The following is a 21487-nucleotide window of genomic DNA, read 5'->3' as shown; positions in this document are numbered from 1 at the left end:
TGACTGGCATAGTACCACTGGATTGGCGTAAGGCCGATGTGGGGCCAATATTTAAAAAGGAATCAAAATATTTACCAAGTAATTATAGACCTGTTAGTGTAACTTCTATAGTTGGGAAGATACTGGAGGGTTTAATAAAAGACCACATAGAGGAGTTCTCGCTGGAAACAAATATTTTAAGCAACAGACAGCATGGATTCATGAAAGACACAAGTTGTCAAACAAATCTGATTGCTTTTTATGAGGAGAAGAGCAAAACCTTGGACAGAGGGGTGGCTGTGGACGTGGTATATTTGGACAGAGGGGTGGCGGTGGATGTGGTATACTTGGACAGTGAGGTGGCTGTGGACGTGGTATATTTGGACATAGGGGTGGCGGTGGACGTGGTATACTTGGACAGAGGGGTGGCTGTGGACGTGGTATACTTGGACAGAGAGGTGGCTGTGGGCATGGTATACTTGGACAGAGGGGTAGCGGTGGATGTGGTATACTTGGACAGAGGGGTGGCTGTGGACGTGGTATACTTGGACAGAGGGGTGGCTGTGAACATGGTATACTTGGACAGAGGGGTGGCGGTGGACATGGTATACTTGGAGAGAGGGGTGGTGGTGGACGTGGTATACTTGGACAGGGGGGTGGCGGTGGACGTGGTATACTTGGATTTTGCATAAGCGTTTGACTCAGTTCCCCACACACGGCTAATGTGTAAGGTAAAGTCTACAGGCTTCGAAAAATCCGAATGTAAATGGATAGAAAACTGGCTAAAAGATCGTATTCAGAGAGTAGTGGTTAATGATTCATACTCTGAATGGTCTGGGGTCATCAGTGGTGTACCCCAAGGTTCAGTGTTATCAGTGGGGTACCCCAAGGTTCAGTGTTATCAGTGGTGTACCCCAAGGTTCAGTGTTATTAGTGGGGTACCCCAAGGTTCAGTGTTATTAGTGGGGTACCCCAAGGTTCAGTGTTATTAGTGGGGTACCCCAGGGTTCAGTGTTATTAGTGGTGTACCCCAAGGTTCGGTGTTATTAGTGGGGTACCCCAAGGTTCAGTGTTGTCAGTGGTGTACCCCAAGGTTCAGTGTTATTAGTGGGGTACCCCAGGGTTCAGTGTTATTAGTGGGGTACCCCAAGGTTCAATGTTGGGAACCTTACTTTTTAATATATTTATAAATATAGGGTCTGAGATTATAAATCCCATTTCAGTCTTTGCAGATGACACCAAGCTGTGCCGGGGAATAACGTCCTTACAGGATGTCTCCAACTTACAAGCCGACCTCAATGCTCTGTGTAATTGGGGGACTATGGGGCCAATGAGGGTTAATGTTGATAAATGTAATGTTATGCACTTGGGGGCTAAGAATATGCATGCATCGTACATACTAGGGGGGTACATCTGGGGGGGTCAATGGTGGAGAAGGATCTGGGGGGGATCAATGGTGGAGAAGGATCTGGGGGGATCAATGGTGGAGAAGGATCTGGGGGGGGGATCAATGGTGGAGAAGGATCTGGGGGGATCAATGGTGGAGAAGGATCTGGGGGGGAGATCAATGGTGGAGAAGGATCTGGGGGGGGATCAATGGTGGAGAAGGATCTGGGGGGGATCAATGGTGGAGAAGGATCTGGGGGGATCAATGGTGGAGAAGGATCTGGGGGGGGGATCAATGGTGGAGAAGGATCTGGGGGGATCAATGGTGGAGAAGGATCTGGGGGGGGAGATCAATGGTGGAGAAGGATCTGGGGGGGGATCAATGGTGGAGAAGGATCTGGGGGGGATCAATGGTGGAGAAGGATCTAGGGGGATCAATGGTGGAGAAGGATCTGGGGGGATCAATGGTGGAGAAGGATCTGGGGGGATCAATGGTGGAGAAGGATCTGGGGGGATCAATGGTGGAGAAGGATCTGGGGGGGGATCAATGGTGGAGAAGGATCTGGGGGGATCAATGGTGGAGAAGGATCTGGGGGGAGATCAATGGTGGAGAAGGATCTGGGGGGGGATCAATGGTGGAGAAGGATCTGGGGGGGATCAATGGTGGAGAAGGATCTGGGGGGATCAATGGTGGAGAAGGATCTGGGGGGGGGATCAATGGTGGAGAAGGATCTGGGGGGATCAATGGTGGAGAAGGATCTGGGGGGGAGATCAATGGTGGAGAAGGATCTGGGGGGGGATCAATGGTGGAGAAGGATCTGGGGGGGATCAATGGTGGAGAAGGATCTAGGGGGATCAATGGTGGAGAAGGATCTGGGGGGATCAATGGTGGAGAAGGATCTGGGGGGATCAATGGTGGAGAAGGATCTGGGGGGATCAATGGTGGAGAAGGATCTGGGGGGGGGATCAATGGTGGAGAAGGATCTGGGGGGATCAATGGTGGAGAAGGATCTGGGGGGGGGAGATCAATGGTGGAGAAGGATCTGGGGGGGATCAATGGTGGAGAAGGATCTGGGGGGGATCAATGGTGGAGAAGGATCTAGGGGGATCAATGGTGGAGAAGAATCTGGGGGGATCAATGGTGGAGAAGGATCTGGGGGAGATCAATGGTGGAGAAGGATCTGGGAGTTCTGGTAGATCACAAGCTTAATAATGGCATGCAATGCCAAGCTGTGGTTTCTAAAGCAAGCAAAATTCCATGGGGCATTTTTTCCACACCCGTTCTTCAAGCAAGTCCCACAAGACACAGCTTCAGGACTCAGTTCTACAGAGTTTGGCTAGATGTCTCCCTTCCTGAGATTCTCGAAGAGGAAAATGACTCGATGTAGTCAGCCATAGTTTTGCCACAACACACCAACCTGTACTCTAGCCTCTTAAACTTCGAAGAGCCGTAATAATAGACAACAGGATCAAGACAACAGCTGATGGTGGAGACACTGACAGAGATGATGTAGGCAAAATACACAGCGTTGCCAAATGGCTTATTGAAATTCAGATAATGAATTAAAAAGATGACGTTGGTTGGGCCAAAACAGAAGATATATTCAAAAAGTACGACAGCACAAAGGAAGATCGACCGGGACTTTTTTTTCGGGTTTACAGATTTTGGTGAGTTCAGTCTTCTGATGGTCAATACGTAACAAAAAGTCGTAACGATAAAAGGCAACACAAAGAAAGCAGAAATATAAGTGGTAAAATACGGAAAGTAAAAACTCTGAATGTCTTCCATTTTCAGCATATCATAGCAACTGGTGATATTCATCTGGTCAATGGGAACAGTGAGCTTGTTCACAAGAAGCGGCACGGTGCCGGCAATGGAAACCATCCAGATGAGAAGACACACCAGCCAGGCTCTGCTCACGGTGCGCCATGTAAGAGACTGAAACGGGTAGACTACACTCAGGAAGCGGTCCACGCTGATACCGGTCATGAGCAGGATGGAGCAGTACATGTTGCAGTAAAATGCGGCGGTGACAAAGCGGCACGTTCCTTCTCCCATGACCCAATTGTTTCCTGAGAACCGGTAAACGATGTTGAATGGCAGCAAGATGACGAAGAGGACGTCAGCAACAGCCAAGTTGAACATGAACACCACTGATGGCTTCTTCAGGTGAATTCTGAACAGGAATATCATGATTGATGTTACGTTCAAAGGCAGGGAGAGGAGGAACACGACTGCATAGACCGAAGGTATAAATTTGGTCAACCAAGGACTGCAGAAGTGAACTAAATACTCATCTGGAATCACCTTCAAGGTATGGTCCCATTTATCGTCAGTTTTCACATCTGAAAAAGAAAAGGCATCCAGAAATGTACTTAATCAGATGCATATGGCACATTTATCTATACAACACTGGAATGTCAAGCATGGTGTTGAGCTGGAAGGCTTGAGGAATCAACCTTTCCAGCACAGGAGAACCCTCCCCTCCTGTTCAAGGGCAGCACAGTGGCTAAATGGTTAGCAAGTCTGCCTGGCAGTACTCGGGTCATTGGTTCAAATTCCAACCATGGCACCACCTGCCTGGTGTTTCCATGTTCTCCCTGTGCCTGTGTGGGCTTCCTCTGGTTACTCAAGTTTCCTCCCACACTCTGAAGACATGCTGGTAGCTTAATTGGAACCTGTCTAAAATTGTCCCTAGTATGTGTATGTATGAATGTGAGTTAGGGACCTTAGATTGTACACTCCTCGGGGGCGGGGACTGATGTGAATGTACAATATATATGTAAAGTGCTGTGAAAAATGATGGCACTATACAAATACCCGTAATAAACACGCTTGCATCATGGAGTGCTTACAGATTGCGGGCTACTCCTCTAGCTTTCATGAATACAAATGTTCTGCCTCACTTAAATTTATGTTTCCATTATTGCTGCACTGTATCAGTTATTGTTTTGTTGTACACTGACATCTAGTGGTGATTTAGGGCCACTGCAACTTGTTTACTTCTGTGATTTGGTATCTCCCTCTGTCTTCCCCTACTGTTTAGTGTTAATTAGCTCAGTTCTATTTAGACCATCCCTGTTTCTTTTATGTTCCCTCAGTCAGTGTTAGTTCTTTAACCTCCCTGGCGGTATTCCCGAGTGTAGCTCGGGGTAAAGTTTCAGTACTAAAAGTGGTAACCCAGAGATACACTCGGGAATACACTGCAGCGTTGCTCCGGGATTCCCTCCAGCACTTACCTTGTCCTTTGCTCCCGCGATGTCCCCCACTGCAGCGTCCCCGGCCATCTCCTCCGTCCAATGCCGGCATCTGTCTTCCGGGTTCCATTCCCTGCAAGCGTCGGGACGTATGGGAGACGGGACCAGCGGGAAATTCAAAAATTTTAAAAGTGACATTCACTCAATACACTAAAATCACATAGTATAACATTCCTGTATCAAACCATTTCACATACATTTTGTCCCGAGTGCTTTGTCCTGTGCCCTGCCTGCATTTTTACCGTTCTTTCTGCCTGGAAACTGAGAAACGTCCATGGCGTCCAAAAAGCGTCTCTTTAGGTCAAAAGCGGTTTTAGACCGGCTAGAGAACAGCGATAGTAAATCAGAACCACTTGCAGAATTGAGTGATAATGATTCGTGGGGGAAATTCGTCATCAGACACTGAAAACGTTTTTGCGACTTTGCTCAGCGATGTGCGAACTTGGCGCTATATTTCACATTTCAGTGTTTTTGGTTTGATTATATTATTGAATTACATTTATTATTATATTATTATTTTTTATGATTATTTATTATATTATAATTTATGATTTCGTGTTTAAAATTTTATCATACTAGACTCTTGTTCGGACAGATTTCAGTGAGTTATTCCTAAGAATTACAGGCCTACAATAAAAAATGACATATTTCCATGCAAAAAAATGTACCGCTTTGAGCACAGAAATACTGACATAATCAGACCGCTAGGGAGGTTAAAGAGATTGGGCTTCAGAAAGTCTTTGGGCCTGTTTTAAGCCTACCAAGCCCTTAGTGTCATGCTTGTGATAGTGTCTGCAACACGTGTTTCAATATCCTTGCTCCCATGCCTGGACCTTCATCTTTGCCTGAGCCCTACCCTGCCAGCTTATTTGGATTCCCTTGTTGATGACCTTTGATCGGATCTGATTATGTTCAAGACTCAACCTGCCTTTTGACTATGCCTTTGAACCTGACTACTCATTGCCTGTCCCGAACCCGAACTTTCAATGGACCACTCTGCCTGTCTGCCAACCCTAAGTACCTGTTTGATGTTTTTAGTCTTCACCTGCCACGGCATGGTAGCCATAGCATTGCGTATAAGACCTGGGTGCCACCGAGTACTGGTAGTCCTGCTTGCCTTATGAGAAAGGGGGCTGCTATAGGTGAAGACCGCAAAAGCCAGCTATAGTACCTGACCACCTATATTCTGACTCTGACGATAAACCTTATCTCCCACGATGTATACTGCTATACCACATAGTGTTGAATTTATCTCTTGCATTGGGTCAGATAGTTTAGCTCAATGAATAAACTCACATGTTGAGGAAGCCAGATGAGGAAACCCATTCAAATGTTCCGTTTAATGGAGAATACTCATAGGTAGAAAAACGTTAATGATATAGCCTCATGGAAGATACATTCAGGAAGACAGGATACAGTGGAATGATGACAGAGAGAGGCAGGGGGGAGGGATATACACAAGTACGGTGAGAGAAAGAGCTCAGCTTAGACAGAAGAAGACAGCTTAAAGGCACAGAGCAATAATAAATCAAATAGTGTAACACAACAACCTACACTGGGGTCAGGTGTGGATCTCCTCTAATAGCCTTGCCTTGTATGTGATGACACTGAGGCTCTGCCCACAAATGGAACTTGGAGGCCAAGAAGAGAGTGCCGGAGCCGTCCAGAGCATGGAGTCAGGTAAGTAATACAGACTCCTCTGCAACCCCCTAGACCTTGAACGCACGACTGCAAGAATGATTTTCTCTTTTTCTTTTGTGCCCAGAATTAGACTTTTAAATGTATATGGTATCCTTATCCACATTTGCATTCATTTTCTAACAGCTGCTATACCATCCTAATTACCGTCTCAATAAAAAAGTAAAAAAAGTCACAAAAAATGTACTTACCTCCTAAAGGTTTAGGCTTATCTGAAGAAAAGAAAAAATTATATGAAATGTACAGTAAACAGAAGAAAAAATGTTGCTGAAACTTTAACTATTCAATAAAATTGAAACAATTATAATTTAATGTTGCCAAATATTTTCCTGATCAGGACCCTCATAGTGGCAAATCGCAGCAGTTTTTTTTAGTTCTGATAGTTAGCTGTACTGAACGTTGATTATGACATTTTTGGAGCAGCTATTGCCATGATGGTATTTTCCTGTGAATTGCAGTAATGTGACAACTCTGAACACCTAGAAGGTCAAATGTGCCCATGCAGATTGTATATTTGTACGTCGGTATTGTTCTTTGATGCCTAATGGACAAGATGGGCTCTCCTAACCAATCACTATTGTCTGGTCCCACCTCCTTCATACTCTCACACATACCAGTGCAATACATTTATTGTAAGCAGGGCCGCTGTTAGAAATCATGGGGCCCCTAAAGCTTACCTGACAGGGACCCCCCCTCCCCACCAACACAAAAAAAAAATAGAAACAATATTTTCATAGTTACATAGTTAGTCTGGCTGAAAAAAGACAAAAGTCCATCCAGTTCAACCATAGGAAAAAAAAAAGGTTATAATCCTACACCCATAGTTGATCCAGAGGAAGGCAAAAAAAACCCCAGCAAAGCACGATCCAATTTGCTTCTGTTGGGAAATAAATTCCTTCCTGAGAGGCAATTGGATATTCCCTGGATCAACTTTACCTATAAATGTTATATCCAGTTATATTCTGTGTATCCAAGAAAGAATCCAGGACTTTCCTACAGCAATCCACTGAGCTGGCCACAACCAACTCTTGAGGGAGTCTATTCCACATTCTCACAGCTCTCACTGTGAAGAAACCTTTCCGTGTTTGGAGATTAAATTTCTTTTCCTCCAGACTTAAAGAGCGCCCCCTTGTCCTCTTTTCGCTACGTTTACTATGCTTCAGTGATGAATGAACACAGTGAATGATCAGCTACTGAACGCTCACAAAGCATCTGGTATATATGACATATTTACAGGCCCCTCCCTCCACCGTTGCCTCTCTAGCCTGAATTACAACCAGTTTTAATATATTGTGCAATATTGTTCAAATAGAAGATTCTGAGATACAAGACTGGGAATAGCAATTGTCCCGAATTGATCCATGTATGTGGTATAGAAGGAGTTCACGCTAGCATGTTAAATATTTTTTTTTTTTAATACATACATTGCTTCCTTTGAGCTAGAACATGCCTACACCCAAAATCAAAAAAATGCAATATGCTGCAGATGTGATGGCTGCCTTAGTTTTCTTTTTTTCAGGCTTATTTCCCTTAATCTTCGCATGAAGATCCTGCCACCTACTAGGGCAGTGGTTCTCAACCTTCCTAATGCCGCGACCCTTTAATACAGTTCCTCATGTTGTGGTGACCCCCAACCATAAAATTATTTTCGTTGCTACTTCATAACTGGCTCTGTCCTCGGGCCCCTTCTCTTCTCCATCTACACCTCCTCCCTTGGCCAACTCATACACTCTCACGGCTTCAACTACCACCTCTATGCTGACGACACACAAATCTATCTCTCAACCCCCCACCTCACCCGGTCTCTGTCTGAATCACACACCTACTGAGCGACATATCAGATTGGATGTCACTCCACTTCCTTAAACTGAACCCCTCCCAAACCGATTTTTTTTGTCTTCCCCCCAGCCCGGACCCCACCCCCCATTGACTTCTCCATCACATCCAACGACGCCAATATCAAACTGCCATGCATGCCAGAGTACTTGGTGTCATTCTGGACTCGAACCTATCCTTCCAGCCCCAAGTCCAATCTTTAACAACCTCATGCAGACTCCACCTCCGCAACATCGCCAAAATCCGCACGTTCCTAACCCCAGAAACCACTAAACAGCTCATCCACTCCCCCATCATATCACGACTCGACTACTGCAACTCCCTCTTCACTGGCCTGCCTCGCCGCTGGCTATCCCCGCTTCAGTCCATCCTGAATACGGCTGCCAGACTCATTCACCTTTCCAACCGCTCTGTCTCCGCCACCCCCCTCTGCCAATCCCTCCACTGGCCTCCATTCAGTGTCCTCCACCCCCCTCTGCCAATCCCTCCACTGGCTTCTGATTGCGCAACGGATCAAATTCAAAATCCTAACACTGACGTACAAAGCTGTCCACCATACTGCCCCGAACTACATCACTGACCTAATATCCAAGTACCGCCCAACACGCACACTCCGCTCCTCACAAGACCTCCTTCTCTCTAGTTCCTTGGTCTCCTCCTCCCATGCCCGCCTCCAGGACTTCTCCAGGGTGTCACTTATCCTCTGGAACTCCCTGCCCCAACCCATCAGATTATCACCTACTCTCCTCTCCTTTAGGCGCACCCTGAAAACCCATCTCTTCAGGGAAGCCTACCCCACCCCCTGCTAACTTGCCAACCTCCTCCACTCTTCCTACCACTCCATCTCCCACAGCTATCTCCTCCTGTACCACCATCCCCTCCCTCCTAGATTGTAAGCTCCAAGGAGCAGGGCCCTCAATCCCCTCATGTTTTGCATTGTATTGTTATTGTTCTGTCACATGTTCTGTCCCCCTTTGTAATGTACAGCGCTGAGTGAACTGTTGGTGCTTTATAAATACTGTATAATAATAATAATAACTGTAATTTTGCTATTATTATGAATCGTAATGTAAATATCTGATATGCAGGATGTATTTTCATTGTTACAAATTGAACATAATTAAAGCATTGTGATTAATCACAAAAACAATTATAACTAGAAAATCTACAATTTCTGGGGAAATTGTGTGAAGTGTTCTTGCCTCCACCAGTAGTCTACAACTGGAGTGAGTGGAGTAACTGGGTGGAGTGGGCGGAGTAACTGTTGTGTGGGCGGAGTAACTGTGAAAAGGTTGGACTGGGCGAGTAACTTTATGAAGTGGGTGGAGTAACTGTGTGGAGTGTTTGGAGTGAGTAAAGATAGTAAACATGACACTAACCAATTGATTGATCAAATTTAAAAAGTGCACATGGCAAGCTTGATAGAGAAATGCATTTCAACTTTGAATTATTTCTATAGCACATTTAATTGCAATTTTGTTGCCCAAAGTGCTTCACAGTTACATTAAAACATACATTTATAAAAACATTCGCAGCATTATCACCTCAAATACTCTCTACTGTAGAAAACGTATTTCCAAACCTTTAACCAGAAGCCGGCCAAACTGTCACCAATTCAAAATTAGATTTCAAAAAGGGCAGAGAAGAGCGTTTAAAAACAAACTGCTCCAAATTGCTCACTTCACTGGCGTCTTCAAACGGTCGTAGTTTTAAAAACTATAAATCCTACAGCGAAGAGCTTTATATTGTGAGAATCACAAGACCCTGACCTACATTTTGATGCATAGTATGTCTCTGAAATATTAAAAATGAAGGCACAGTCGCAGTTTAGAAATTGCCCTTCAAATTTGAGGTGGCTAGAGTGGAGTTTCAATGAATGTCAATGGGTGGCGTGAGTTGCAAACAAATGGTCATATTGTAAAAACTATCAGGACTATGGCTTAGCCGTGGACATATTTAGTGGCAGCAGGGATAGCTGAACGTTTTTATATAAGATTTGTGTAGGTGGGCTTGAAAATGAGGGAGTGATGGCAGTTTAGAAATCATGTCCTGATTTTTCTGCTCACACTCTAGCTTTTGTCAGCTCCCACTCTAGTTTTGAACATTCCGCCATTCATTCCTATGGGGCCAATTTCACCACAAAAACGGCGATATTTCGTGAACCATTCGGCGAAACGTTCCACAAAGTAATAACACACCAATCAGGAACAAGCCGCACATTTCCGTATATTACTGTCTATGTAGTGTAATAACTGTGGGAGGAGTTAGGGGGGTAAATTTGGCTATAATAATAACAATATATATGTGAGATAACAGGAAGTGGTCACCATGGAAGAACACTTCATTATAATAAAGTGTCGTTTTACCTCCAATACTTCTGCTTTCAACACAGCAGCTGCTTTCTACACAGTAGTTGCTTTCAACACAGCAGCTGCTTTCTACACAGTAGCTGCTCTTTACACGTGTAACTGGTCCACATAAGTACATTATGGCGCCGATCCTGTCACATACACCTGTATTTGTACTGGGTGTATGTGATGGGGTTGGCGTGATGATGTCATCACGCCGGGTACTCGTATGTGGGCTTATCTGCATGTGGGCGGACCCGCCTGGAGACGGATAGAGGAGCGGTGTCTCGGTTCCTAAGACCATCGGAAATATGTGTTTTCCGATGGTCTTAGGCGACCCCTTTGAAAGGGTCGTTTGACCCCCAAAGGGATCGCGACCCACAGGTTGAGAACCGCTGTACTAGGGTCAGGTGTGGATCTCCTCTAATAGCCCTGCCTTGTATGTGATGACACTGAGGCTCTGCCCACAAAATGGAACTTGGAGGCCAAGAAGAGAGTGCCGGAGCCGTCCAGACAGTGGTGTATTTAGGTTTTGTGCTGCCCTAGGCAACACAAAAATTGTCTGCCCCCACGGACACCAACCAACACAACCCCCCCTTCCCCCTCCCACATAGAGAGCCTGACATTGACCAACAACACTCCTGCCCCCCAACCAGGACACATCTTCACAGCTCCAGACGTCCCCGAGAATGAGAGCCAGGCTCTACATACACCATCAAGCTGCCCATCTCAGATCCCACCTGGTTCCCATGGTGCACGCATCCTTTCTTTTATCCCTTTTTCTGGGGGGAGGTGCTGCCCCCCTGAAAAATGCCGCCCTAGGCAAGTGCCTTGTTTGCCTTGTGGTAAATACGCCCCTGTGTCCAGAGCAGGGAGTCAGGTAAGTAATACAGATTCTTCAGCAACCCCCTAGACCTAACCAGCATTTAATCCTTGCAGTCTTGAATGCTTGACTGCAAGGAGGATTTTTTTCTTTTTTTTGTGCCCAGACTTAGACTTTTAAATTATTATTATTATTATTATACAGTATTTATAAAGCGCCAACAGTTCGCTCAGCGCTGTACAATACAAAGGGGGACAGAACATGTGACAGAACAATACCAATACAATGCAAAACATGAGAGGATCAAGGGCCCTGCTCCTTGGAGCTTACAATCTAGGAGGGGGGGGGATAGTGGTACAGGAGGAGATAGCTGTGAGGGATGGAGTAGTAGGAAGAGTGGAGGAGGTTGGCAAGTTAGCAGGGGGTGGGGTAGGCTTCCCTGAAGAGATGGGTTTTCAGGGTGCGCCTAAAGGAGAGTAGGTGATAATCTGATGGGTTGGGGCAGGGAGTTCCAGAGGATGGGTGATGCCCTGGAGAAGTCCTGGAGGCGGGTATGGGAGGAGGAGACCAGGGAACTAGAGAGAAGGAGGTCTTGTGAGGAGCAGAGTGTGCGTGCTGGGCAGTACTTGGATATTAGGTCAGTGATGTAGTTCGGGGCGGTATGGTGGACGGCTTTGTACGTCAGTGTTAGGATTTTGAATTTGATCCGTTGCGCAATCGGAAGCCAGTGGAGGGATTGGCAGAGGGGGGTGGCGGAGACGGAGCGGTTGGAAAGGTGAATGAGTCTGGCAGCCGTATTCAGGATCGACTGATCGACTAAATGTATCCTTATCCACATTTGCATTCATTTTCTAACAGCTGCTATACCATCTTAATTACCATCTGAATAAAAAAGTCACAAAAGTAAAAAAAGTCACAAAAAATATACTTACCTCCTGAAGGTTTAGGCTTCTCTAAAAAAAAAAAGAAAAAAAAAAAATATATGAAATGTACAATGGACAGAAGAAAAAAATGTTACTGAAACTTTAACTATTCAATAAAATTGGAACAATTGTAATTTATTGTTGCCAAATATTTTCCTGCTCAGGACCCTCATAGTGGCAAATCGCAGCAGTTTTTTAGTTCCGATAGTTAGCTGTACTGAACGTTGATTATGACATTTTTGGAGCTGCTTTTGCCATGATGGTATTTTCATCTGCGTTGCAATAATGTGACAACTCTGAACAGTGGCGTCCCGAGGCAGGTGCGGGGGGGGGGGGGGGCGTGCCGCACCCGGTGACACCTACTGCACGGGGTGATACCGGACCCACTCCACTAAAAAGTAAGTTGTAAAGCAAGCCGACGATCCCCGCAGGATGGATCCAATCCATCCTGCGGGGATCGTCAGCTTTCTTTACAATTTACCTTTTGGCGGAGCGGGTCCGGTGTTACCCCCGTATAGGTTGCATGCCGACGATCCTCACAGGACAGATCCGATCTGCGGATTGGGGAGCATAATGGACTCCAATCCGTTATGCTCAATCCGTTGATCCAAACCATCCTGCGGGGATCGTCGGCATGCAACCTATACGTGGGTGACACCGGACCCGCTCCACGAAAAGGTAAGTTGTAAAGAAAGCCGACGATCCCCGCAGGATGGATTTGATCTGCAGATTGAGCATAATGGATCAGACTCCGATCTATTATGCTCCCCAATCCGCAGATCTGATCCATCCTGCAGGTATCGTCAGTATGCAACCTATACAGGATGACACCGGACCCGCTCCATGAAAAGGTAAGTTGTAAAGCAAGCCGACGATCCCCGCAGGATGGATCCGATCTGCGGATTGGGGTGCATAATGGATTGGACTCTGATCCATTATGTTCAATCCACAGATCCGAACCATCCTGTGGGGATTGTCGGCATGCAACCTATATGGGGTGACACCGGTCCTGGCACATCACGGCGGTCACATGACCCTAAACCCCACCCCGCCTCCCAGCTTTTGAAACCCTTAAAGGGCCGGGAGGCGCCGGCATGAAGGGGTTAATTGGTTTGTGTTAAAGTTATAGCATCTACAATCTATGGTATATATACTGGTAATGGCAGTGATCAGTGACTTATAGTGAGACTGTGATAGAGTGGCGGGCAATCTGGCGCTAGCTGATGCTGGCTGGGAGGTACATTGACTAACTGACATCAATAGCGACACTAATACAATAATCAGATATAATACTGTGTGTACGCTGTCACCGTACTAATGACACTGGCTGGGAAGAGGTTATCAAAATGGCTGGGAAAAGATTTACGAAAAAAAGGTTTTATTCAGAAATGTAGTCAGCATGTTGATAAAGGGAGAAAGTAAGATATACAGAAGGCAACGTTTCTTTGGAGCCCTTTGGAGCATCAGCACAATTGTTGGTAGGGTTCTCTTTTTTTCACCAATGGTCCTATTTTACTTGGTAATGATGAACAGAGCAGGCCATGGAAATTATATGCATAGAACTACAAGATCCTATAACAATTTCCATGGCCAGCTCTGTGGCCTGTTAGAGCCTGCTCAGTAGCAGAGAGAATTCGGGTGAAAGATGTGGGAGCAGGAGGAGAGTCTGGAGCCTGAGAAGGGGCCCAATGGGAAGGGGCCGACCTCCAGGTGGGATCTGGAAAGGAGGAAAACATCACCTCACCAGCCCCCTGAGAGAGGACCACCTGCGGACCACCTGCAGAGACAAGGAAGGAGGCTGCCCAGTAGAAACCCTGAAGACAGCTGCCAACCTAACAGCATACAGGAGAGGAACAGTGAGGGATGGCCAGCTGGCCGGGTCACGCTCACACAGACATCAGAGTCATCAGAGTCAGACATTACCTTCCTCCGCAGGCACAGCTCCGTTGATGAATGGGAAGGACTGGAACTCCACAGTGATCAGCAGCCGCTAGCCAGCTTCAGTAAGGGACTGAGTCTGAGAGGAACACTGGAAGGAGCAGCAGCTCAGCTACTACACTGGCCCCAGATGCCTGGCATCTTCCTCTCTCCTTTTTTCCTTCCCTCTGCCGTCTTTCCTCTCAGCTGAAGGATCATGCATGATGTGGCGGCATCCCACACAGAGAGAGCGCCAACCTGTGTTGCGCCCAGGCGCCCCTAGGTGGCAGTCTAGTTTTCCTAGCGGAAACACCTATCCTGCCTACAGGTATAGTACTTGCAATCATTAATATTTTTCAAGCTACTCAGTTTAAAGCCAAACTAAAGGCCACAATTTATTTTTTGCAGTGGAGTTGAATCTGCACAGCAAGGGTTAATTGGTCATTTATGTCTAGGGCATGGGTGTCAAACTGGCGACCCTCCAGAAGTTGCCAAACTACAAGTTCCATGAGGCATTGCAAGATTGACAGTTACAAGCATGACTCCCAAAGGCAGGGGCGTGATGGGAAGATGTGAGAGCAGGAGGAGAGTGTGGAGCCTGGGAGGGGGCCCAATGGGAAGATGCATACCTCCAGGTGGGATATGGAAAGGAGGAAAACATCACCTCACCAGCCCCCTGAGAGAGGACCACCTGCAGAGAAAAGGAAGAAGGCGGCCCAGTAGAAACCATGAAGGCAGCTACCAACCTAACAGCCTAGAGGAGAGGAACAGTGAGTACTCCTACACACCCTAGACTGGAGAAGGGGAGAGGGCATTTGGGTGGGAAACCTGACTAGCCCCTATCTGGACAGTGCTTTTTAGGCAACAGATTCTGGTTCCCCTTGTTCATGGAAAAGCCCTCAGATTGCTGGCTAGAAGGCAACTATCTGGGGTTTGAGGTGGTACACCAGGACAGGCTGGAGAGCTCTCCTAGAAGAGAAAACCCTTCTGTGGACTTTTACATAGTTATCAGAAAGTTGCCCTCCGTTTACAGTTCATTGGGCATCCCTTATATCCCTCAACCCCATCCAAGTTTTATTACCCATAATAAAAAAAAAAAAAAAAACATGTTCAAGGACTGTTTACTGACTCCAGTGTGCAAAGTGTGGAAGAAAATGTGTGTTGTCTGGCTGTGCAGAGCTGTAGGGGGACCCAAAACCCAGCAACTCCTAAGGGGGTAGTGCTACATTAGGAATTTAGATTTGGTAATCTTAGTAGGATAGACACATGTACTTACCCACATATATAAATGTAAAACGTGGACCTGAAGGAATAGAGAAAGAATTGAGGATCATTGAAATAATACATTCAAAGCTTGTAAAGGACAGAAAATGAGGGAAATGTCTCTAATGGAGCTCCAAATAGCAAAAAAAAAGCATGACAGGGGGTTCCAACCCTCCCCCACTCCATCCCAAAAAACAAAAAAAACCTTTAGGTTGTTCATATACATTAACCCCTTACGTACTAGTCTATATATATACAGTTGTGTTCAAAATAATAGCAGTGTGCTGAAAAAAGTGAATAAAGCTGAAAATCCTTCTAATAGCTTTTATTTCCATCCACACAAATGCATTGGGAACACGACACATTCTATTCCAAATCACAACATGAAGAAAAATATATCAAATTTGTGTTGTTCCTCTAAAAAAATGGAAGAAAAGTGAATATTAGACGTTCAAAAAAATTGCAGTGTTTGTATTCTTCTTTACAAACTCAAACATTCACTATATAAACTGAGAAATGTTTGAAGATTTTGCTTTCCTTTGAATGACTTCATGAATATTTGGTTGTAGTCGCACTGTTTCTGAGAACTGCTGTACATCTGTGTTGCATGGAGTCCCCCAACTTCTGGCCCCTGTGATCAGGTATTCCAGCCCAGGATGATTGGACCACATTCCACAGTTCTTCTCTACTTCTTGGTTTTGCCTCAGAAACGGCATTTTTGATGTCACCCCACAAGTTTTCTATTGGATGAAGATCCGGGGATTGGGCTGGCCACTCCATAACGTCAATCTTGTTGGTCTGGAACCAAGATGTTGCATGTTTACTGGTGTGTTTGGGGTCTTTGTCTTGTTGGAACACCCATTTCAAGGGCATTTCCTCTTCAGCATAAGGCAGCATGACCTCTTCAAGTATTCTGATGTATTCAAACTGATCCATGATCCCTGGTATGCGATAAATTGGCCCAACACCGTAGTATGAGAAACATCCCCATATCATGATGCTTGCACCACCATGCTTCACTGTCTTCACAGTGTACTGTGGCTTGAATTCAGTGTTTGGGGGTCGTCTGACAAACTGTCTCCACCCACTAGATCCAAAAATAACAATCTTACTTTCATCAGTCCACAAAATGTTGTGTCATTTCTCTTTAGGCCAGTCAATGTGTTCTTTGGCAGATTGTAACCTCTTCAGCACACGTCTTTTTTCCAACAGTGGGACTTTGCGGGGACTTCTTGCAGATAGCTTGGCTTCACATAGGCGTCTTCTAATTGTAACAGTCCTCACAGGGAACGTCACACCTTCTTTCATCTTCCTGGAGCTGATTGTTGGCTGAGTCCGCGCCATTTTGGCTATTTTTATATCCATTCCAATGGTAGTTTTTTACTTTCTTCCACGTCTTTCAGGTTTTGGTTGCCATTTTAAAGCATTTGCCATCATTTTAGCTTAGCAGCCGATCATTTTCTGCACTTCTTTATATGTTTTCCCCTCTCCAATCAACTTTTTAATCAAGCTACGCTGTTCTTCTGAGCAATGTCTGGAACGACCCATTTTCCTCAGAATTTCAGAGAGAAATGCACTGTAACCAGCATGTACAACATTTGCTGCCTTCCTTCCTTAAATAAGGGCAATAATTGCCACCTGTTTTTCAAAGAATGAATGACGTCACTAATAGAACTCCACACGGCTATTATTTTGAACACGCCCCTTTCAATGAGTGATTCAATGACACAGAATCAGCAGCATGCATGTCATGACTGTTGGGTCTGTTGGATTTCTATTACTCTACTACACCTGCTAGGAAATTATTTGCCATGTAGAGATATCATTTCCACCAAAAACAGTGATTGATCCAGTTAGTGATGTCTGACTGCTATTATTTTGAACACAACTGTATATCTTCCTTGCCAGGCCCTTTTTCAGTTTTGACTGACAATTACTTCATCAAGCAACACTGTACCCAAATTAATTGTATATTATAGTAGTTCGGTGGTATTTCATTGTTAAATTAGTTTTTTTAAATGTTTGCTATATGAAGAAAAAAGACCAGCATTTTGGTTTGCTTTTGTTCACCTTTACAATTTGTTTCTTTACAATTAAAAAAAATAACCCACTAACCATCTGTGGTCACTGGCACTTTAAACTTGCCCTTAAAAAATGGCAGTCATTTCTAAGGGCAAGTTGAAAGTGCCCGTGGCCACTGGTGGTTATTGGATCAATTTTTTTAAAACGTAAAGGGATCAAAGGTAATCATGAGCAATCAAAAATGTTGGTCTTTTTCCTTTGTATATCAAAAATGTAAAAAGAAAAAAAAAAAATCAGCCCCCCAGCTTTAATCTATCAATCCTTCACAAGTATTCAGCCAATTTACAATGGAGGAAGGGGAGCTGAAAGGGATGAATCATTGTAAACTCTATTAATGTTTGCATTTGTGATGACTGTGATTGGTTTACAGCCATCACAAGGTATAAAAACACTCTGATTGGCTCTGTAAATTGTGACTGTGATCTGAGCTTTCCAATATCTTTGTCTTATCAATATCTTTTGTAAGTAAGGTGAGAACTGGATGAACTCTAACAAAACTCAACACATATAAACAAGGACCTCATTCCTTCTGCTAAGGACCCCTCTAGTGATAAAGAAAGATCTACAGTATATAGATGAATCTGGACCTCTTTCTTCCTGTTGGCGACCCTTCTAAAGATATAAAGCTCTTTATATAGGAATCAGGACCTTCCCCCTCCTGCTGGTGATCCCTCTAGTGATATAAAGATCTATATAGAGGAATCAGGACCTCCTTCCTCCTGCTGGAGATCCCCCTAGTGATATAAAGATCTATATAGAGCAGTGGTTCTTAACCTTGTTGGAGGTACTGAACCCCACCAGTTTCATATGCGCATTCACCGAACCCTTCTTAATTGGAAAAATAAAATATGATTTTTAAAATTCAAAACATAGGTATATATTTATACATAGGTGCACAAAATGAACAAAACCGTTAAGAACAAAACCATTAAAACATGATTTTCACACAAAAACAAAAACATAATAATGAATATTTACTGCACGAATCATATGAGTCGGGTGTGGGTCTTCACCTCTGCCGAACCCACAAGACTGACTCACCGAACCCCTGGGGTTCGATCGAACCCAGGTTAAGAACCACTGATATAGAGGAATCGGGACCTCCTTCCTCCTGCTGGTGATCCCTCTAGTGATATAAAGATCTATATAGAGGAATCAGGACCTCCTTCCTCCTGCCGGTGACCCCTCTAGTGATAACTAAAGATCTATATAGAGGAATCAGAACATCCTTCCTCCTGCCGGTGACCCCTCTAGTGATATAAAGATCTATATAGAGGAATCAGGACCTCATTCCTATAGTTGGAGATCCCCTAGTGATATAAAGATCTATACAGAGGAATCAGGACCTCCTTCCTCCTGCTGTTGATCCCTCTAGTGATATAAAGGTCTTTATAGAGGAATCAGGACCTCCTTCCTCCTACTGGTGACCCCTCTAATGATAACTAAAGATCTATTTAGAGGAATCAGAACCTCCTTCCTCTAGATGGAGATCCCTCTAGTGATATAAAGATCTATATAGAGGAATCAGAACCTCCTTCCTCTAGATGGAGATCCCTCTAGTGATATAAAGATCTATATAGAGGAATCTGGACCTCCTTCCCTCTGCTGGTGACCCCTCTAGTGATATAAAGATCTCTACAGAGGAATCGGGACCTCCTTCCTCCTGCTGGTGACCCCTCTAATGATAACTAAAGATCTATATAGAGGAATCAGAACTTCCTTCCTCCTGCTGGTGACCCCGCTAGTGATATAAAGATCTATATAGAGGAATCAGGACCTCCTTCCTCCTGCACATGGTCCCTCTAGTGATATAAAGATCTATATAGAGGAATCAGGACCTCCTTCCTCCTGCTGGTGATCCCTCTAGTGGTATAAAGGTCTTTATAGAGGACTTGGGACCTCCTTCCTCCTGCACATGGTCCCTCTAGTGATATAAAGATCTATATAGAGGAATCAGGACCTCCTTCCTCCTGCTGGTGATCCCTCTAGTGGTATAAAGGTCTTTATAGAGGACTTGGGACCTCCTTCCTCCTGCTGGTGACCCCTCCAGTGATATAAAGATCTATATAGAGGGATCAGGACCTCCTCCCTCCTGCTGGTGTCCCCTCTAGTGATATAAAGATCTATATAGAGGAATCAGAACCTCCTTCCTATAGTTGGAGATCCCCCTAGTGATATAAAGATCTATATAGAGGAATCAGGACCTCCTTCCTCCTACTGATGACCCCTCTAATGATAACTAAAGATCTATATAGAGGAATCAGAACCTCCTTCCTATAGTTGGAGATCCCCCTAGTGATATAAAGATCTATATAGAGGAATCAGGACCTCCTTCCTCCTGCTGTTGATCCCTCTAGTGATATAAAGGTCTTTAAAGAGGAATCAGGACCTCCTTCCTCCCGCTGGCAACCCCTCTCGTAATATAAAGATCTATATAGAGGAATCAGGACCCCCTTCCTCCTGCTGGTGACCCCTCTAATGATAACTAAAGATCTATATAGAGGAATCAGAACCTCCTTCCTCTAGATGGAGATCCCTCTAGTGATATAAAGATCTATATAGAGAAATCAGCACCTCCGTTCTCCTGCTGGTGATCCCTCTAGTGATATAAAGATCTTTATAGATTAATCGGGACTTCCTTCCTCCTGCTGGTGACCCCTCTAATGATAACTAAAGATCTATATAGAGGAATTAGAACCTCCTTTCTCTAGTTGGAGATCCCCCTAGTGATAACTAAAGATCTATATAGAGGAATTAGAACCTCCTTTCTCTAGTTGGAGATCCCCCTAGTGATAACTAAAGATCTATATAGAGGAATTAGAACCTCCTTTCTCTAGTTGGAGATCCCCCTAGTGATAACTAAAGCTTTATGTAGGAGAATCAAGACCTTCTTCCTCCATTGGCGATCCCTCTAGTGATAACTAAAGCTCTATATGGGAGAATCAATCCCTTTTACGGCCACATCACCCTGAATGTGCCCGATCTCGTATGATTTTTTTATTGCCTACGACTGCACAGAACCTAACTACACCACTGCGCTGTACCCCCTAATAATATTGCATTGTTTTACATTTGGAAACACTGAACATTACAGCTGCCTTGGCCAATTTTCCATAATTATTAATATTAGGATTTTCTGCACTCTTAGCAAAACAGATGAGTGCAGCCCAATACAAATGGGGCTCCGATAGACTCTTAAGTGGTTTCTTGCAACATTTCTAAAACAGATCTGCCCCCCCAAGGAACAGACTCCACATATGCCCTTTGAGCTAACCTTTCACCCAACATGGTCAGCTAGCCACTGACACACCAGTCTCTTCCTGACTAGAAAAGCCCCAGAACCACCCAAAGTTACCATTCATCCAACCAAAGTTAGAGAAAAAGCTGAGTAACTGAATAACATACAGCAAGAATAAATCAAACTATTAACCCTGCTTGTAGATTACTATACTGTATACATATCTGACATTTTCAGAGCAACAGAACCTCTCAAGTGATGATGAACACCAACTCATACCTCCTCTGCTGTCCTGATCTTGGATGTTATGACAGGTTCAATAATTAGTAGCCAATTGAGGTTGTGCTCTTTTTGCACATTAATAGTATCAAATCTGTATACCGGGATCCCCCTTTAAATATGTCAGATAATGATTTCTTACCCCATGTGTTATTGTTGCAGTCCACACTCCATAAGCTGGTGGCACTAAGAAAGAAGAGAGGTAACAGGACGTTGATCCCCATCTAGACGGAGCCGAAATGATGAGCGCAAAGTCTTCAGAGATCTAATGTCTAATGAGTGAACTTTCCTTTTTATCAATTTGCGATTAATCTCCCATCAGAGGAGGAGGTGGATCTTTCTAAATGGTTTACTTTGGAAGCATTTCCTCTAATGTGCTGGAATTGATTGCTTTCAATTCCACTAAAATGAAAATTTAGTATGAAAGTAGCTTCAGATCTTAAAGAGAACTGGTCTC

General features: G+C 44.6%; 1 protein-coding gene across 1 annotated transcript; it reads right to left on the bottom strand.

Annotated features, from left to right (window-relative positions):
- Positions 1–2689: 2689 nt before the first annotated feature.
- Positions 2690–21254, bottom strand: LOC149438490 (proteinase-activated receptor 1-like). Its single transcript, XM_089659794.1, has 5 exons — positions 21173–21254; positions 12261–12281; positions 12208–12210; positions 6513–6533; positions 2690–3711 (listed from the first exon to the last, which is right to left on the bottom strand). The coding sequence occupies exons 1-5, from the start codon at positions 21252–21254 to the stop codon at positions 2690–2692; spliced, it is 1149 nt and encodes a 382-aa protein (XP_089515920.1).
- Positions 21255–21487: the final 233 nt, after the last annotated feature.

This window comes from Staurois parvus, unplaced genomic scaffold (genome assembly GCF_062004578.1).
Source record: "Staurois parvus isolate SC_StPar_1 unplaced genomic scaffold, SC_StPar_1.0 ptg001190l, whole genome shotgun sequence".
In the NCBI taxonomy this organism is placed as follows: Eukaryota; Metazoa; Chordata; class Amphibia; order Anura; family Ranidae; genus Staurois; species Staurois parvus.
The sequence above is the reverse complement of the archived record's forward strand: the minus strand, read 5'-3'. Positions and strand labels throughout refer to the sequence as shown.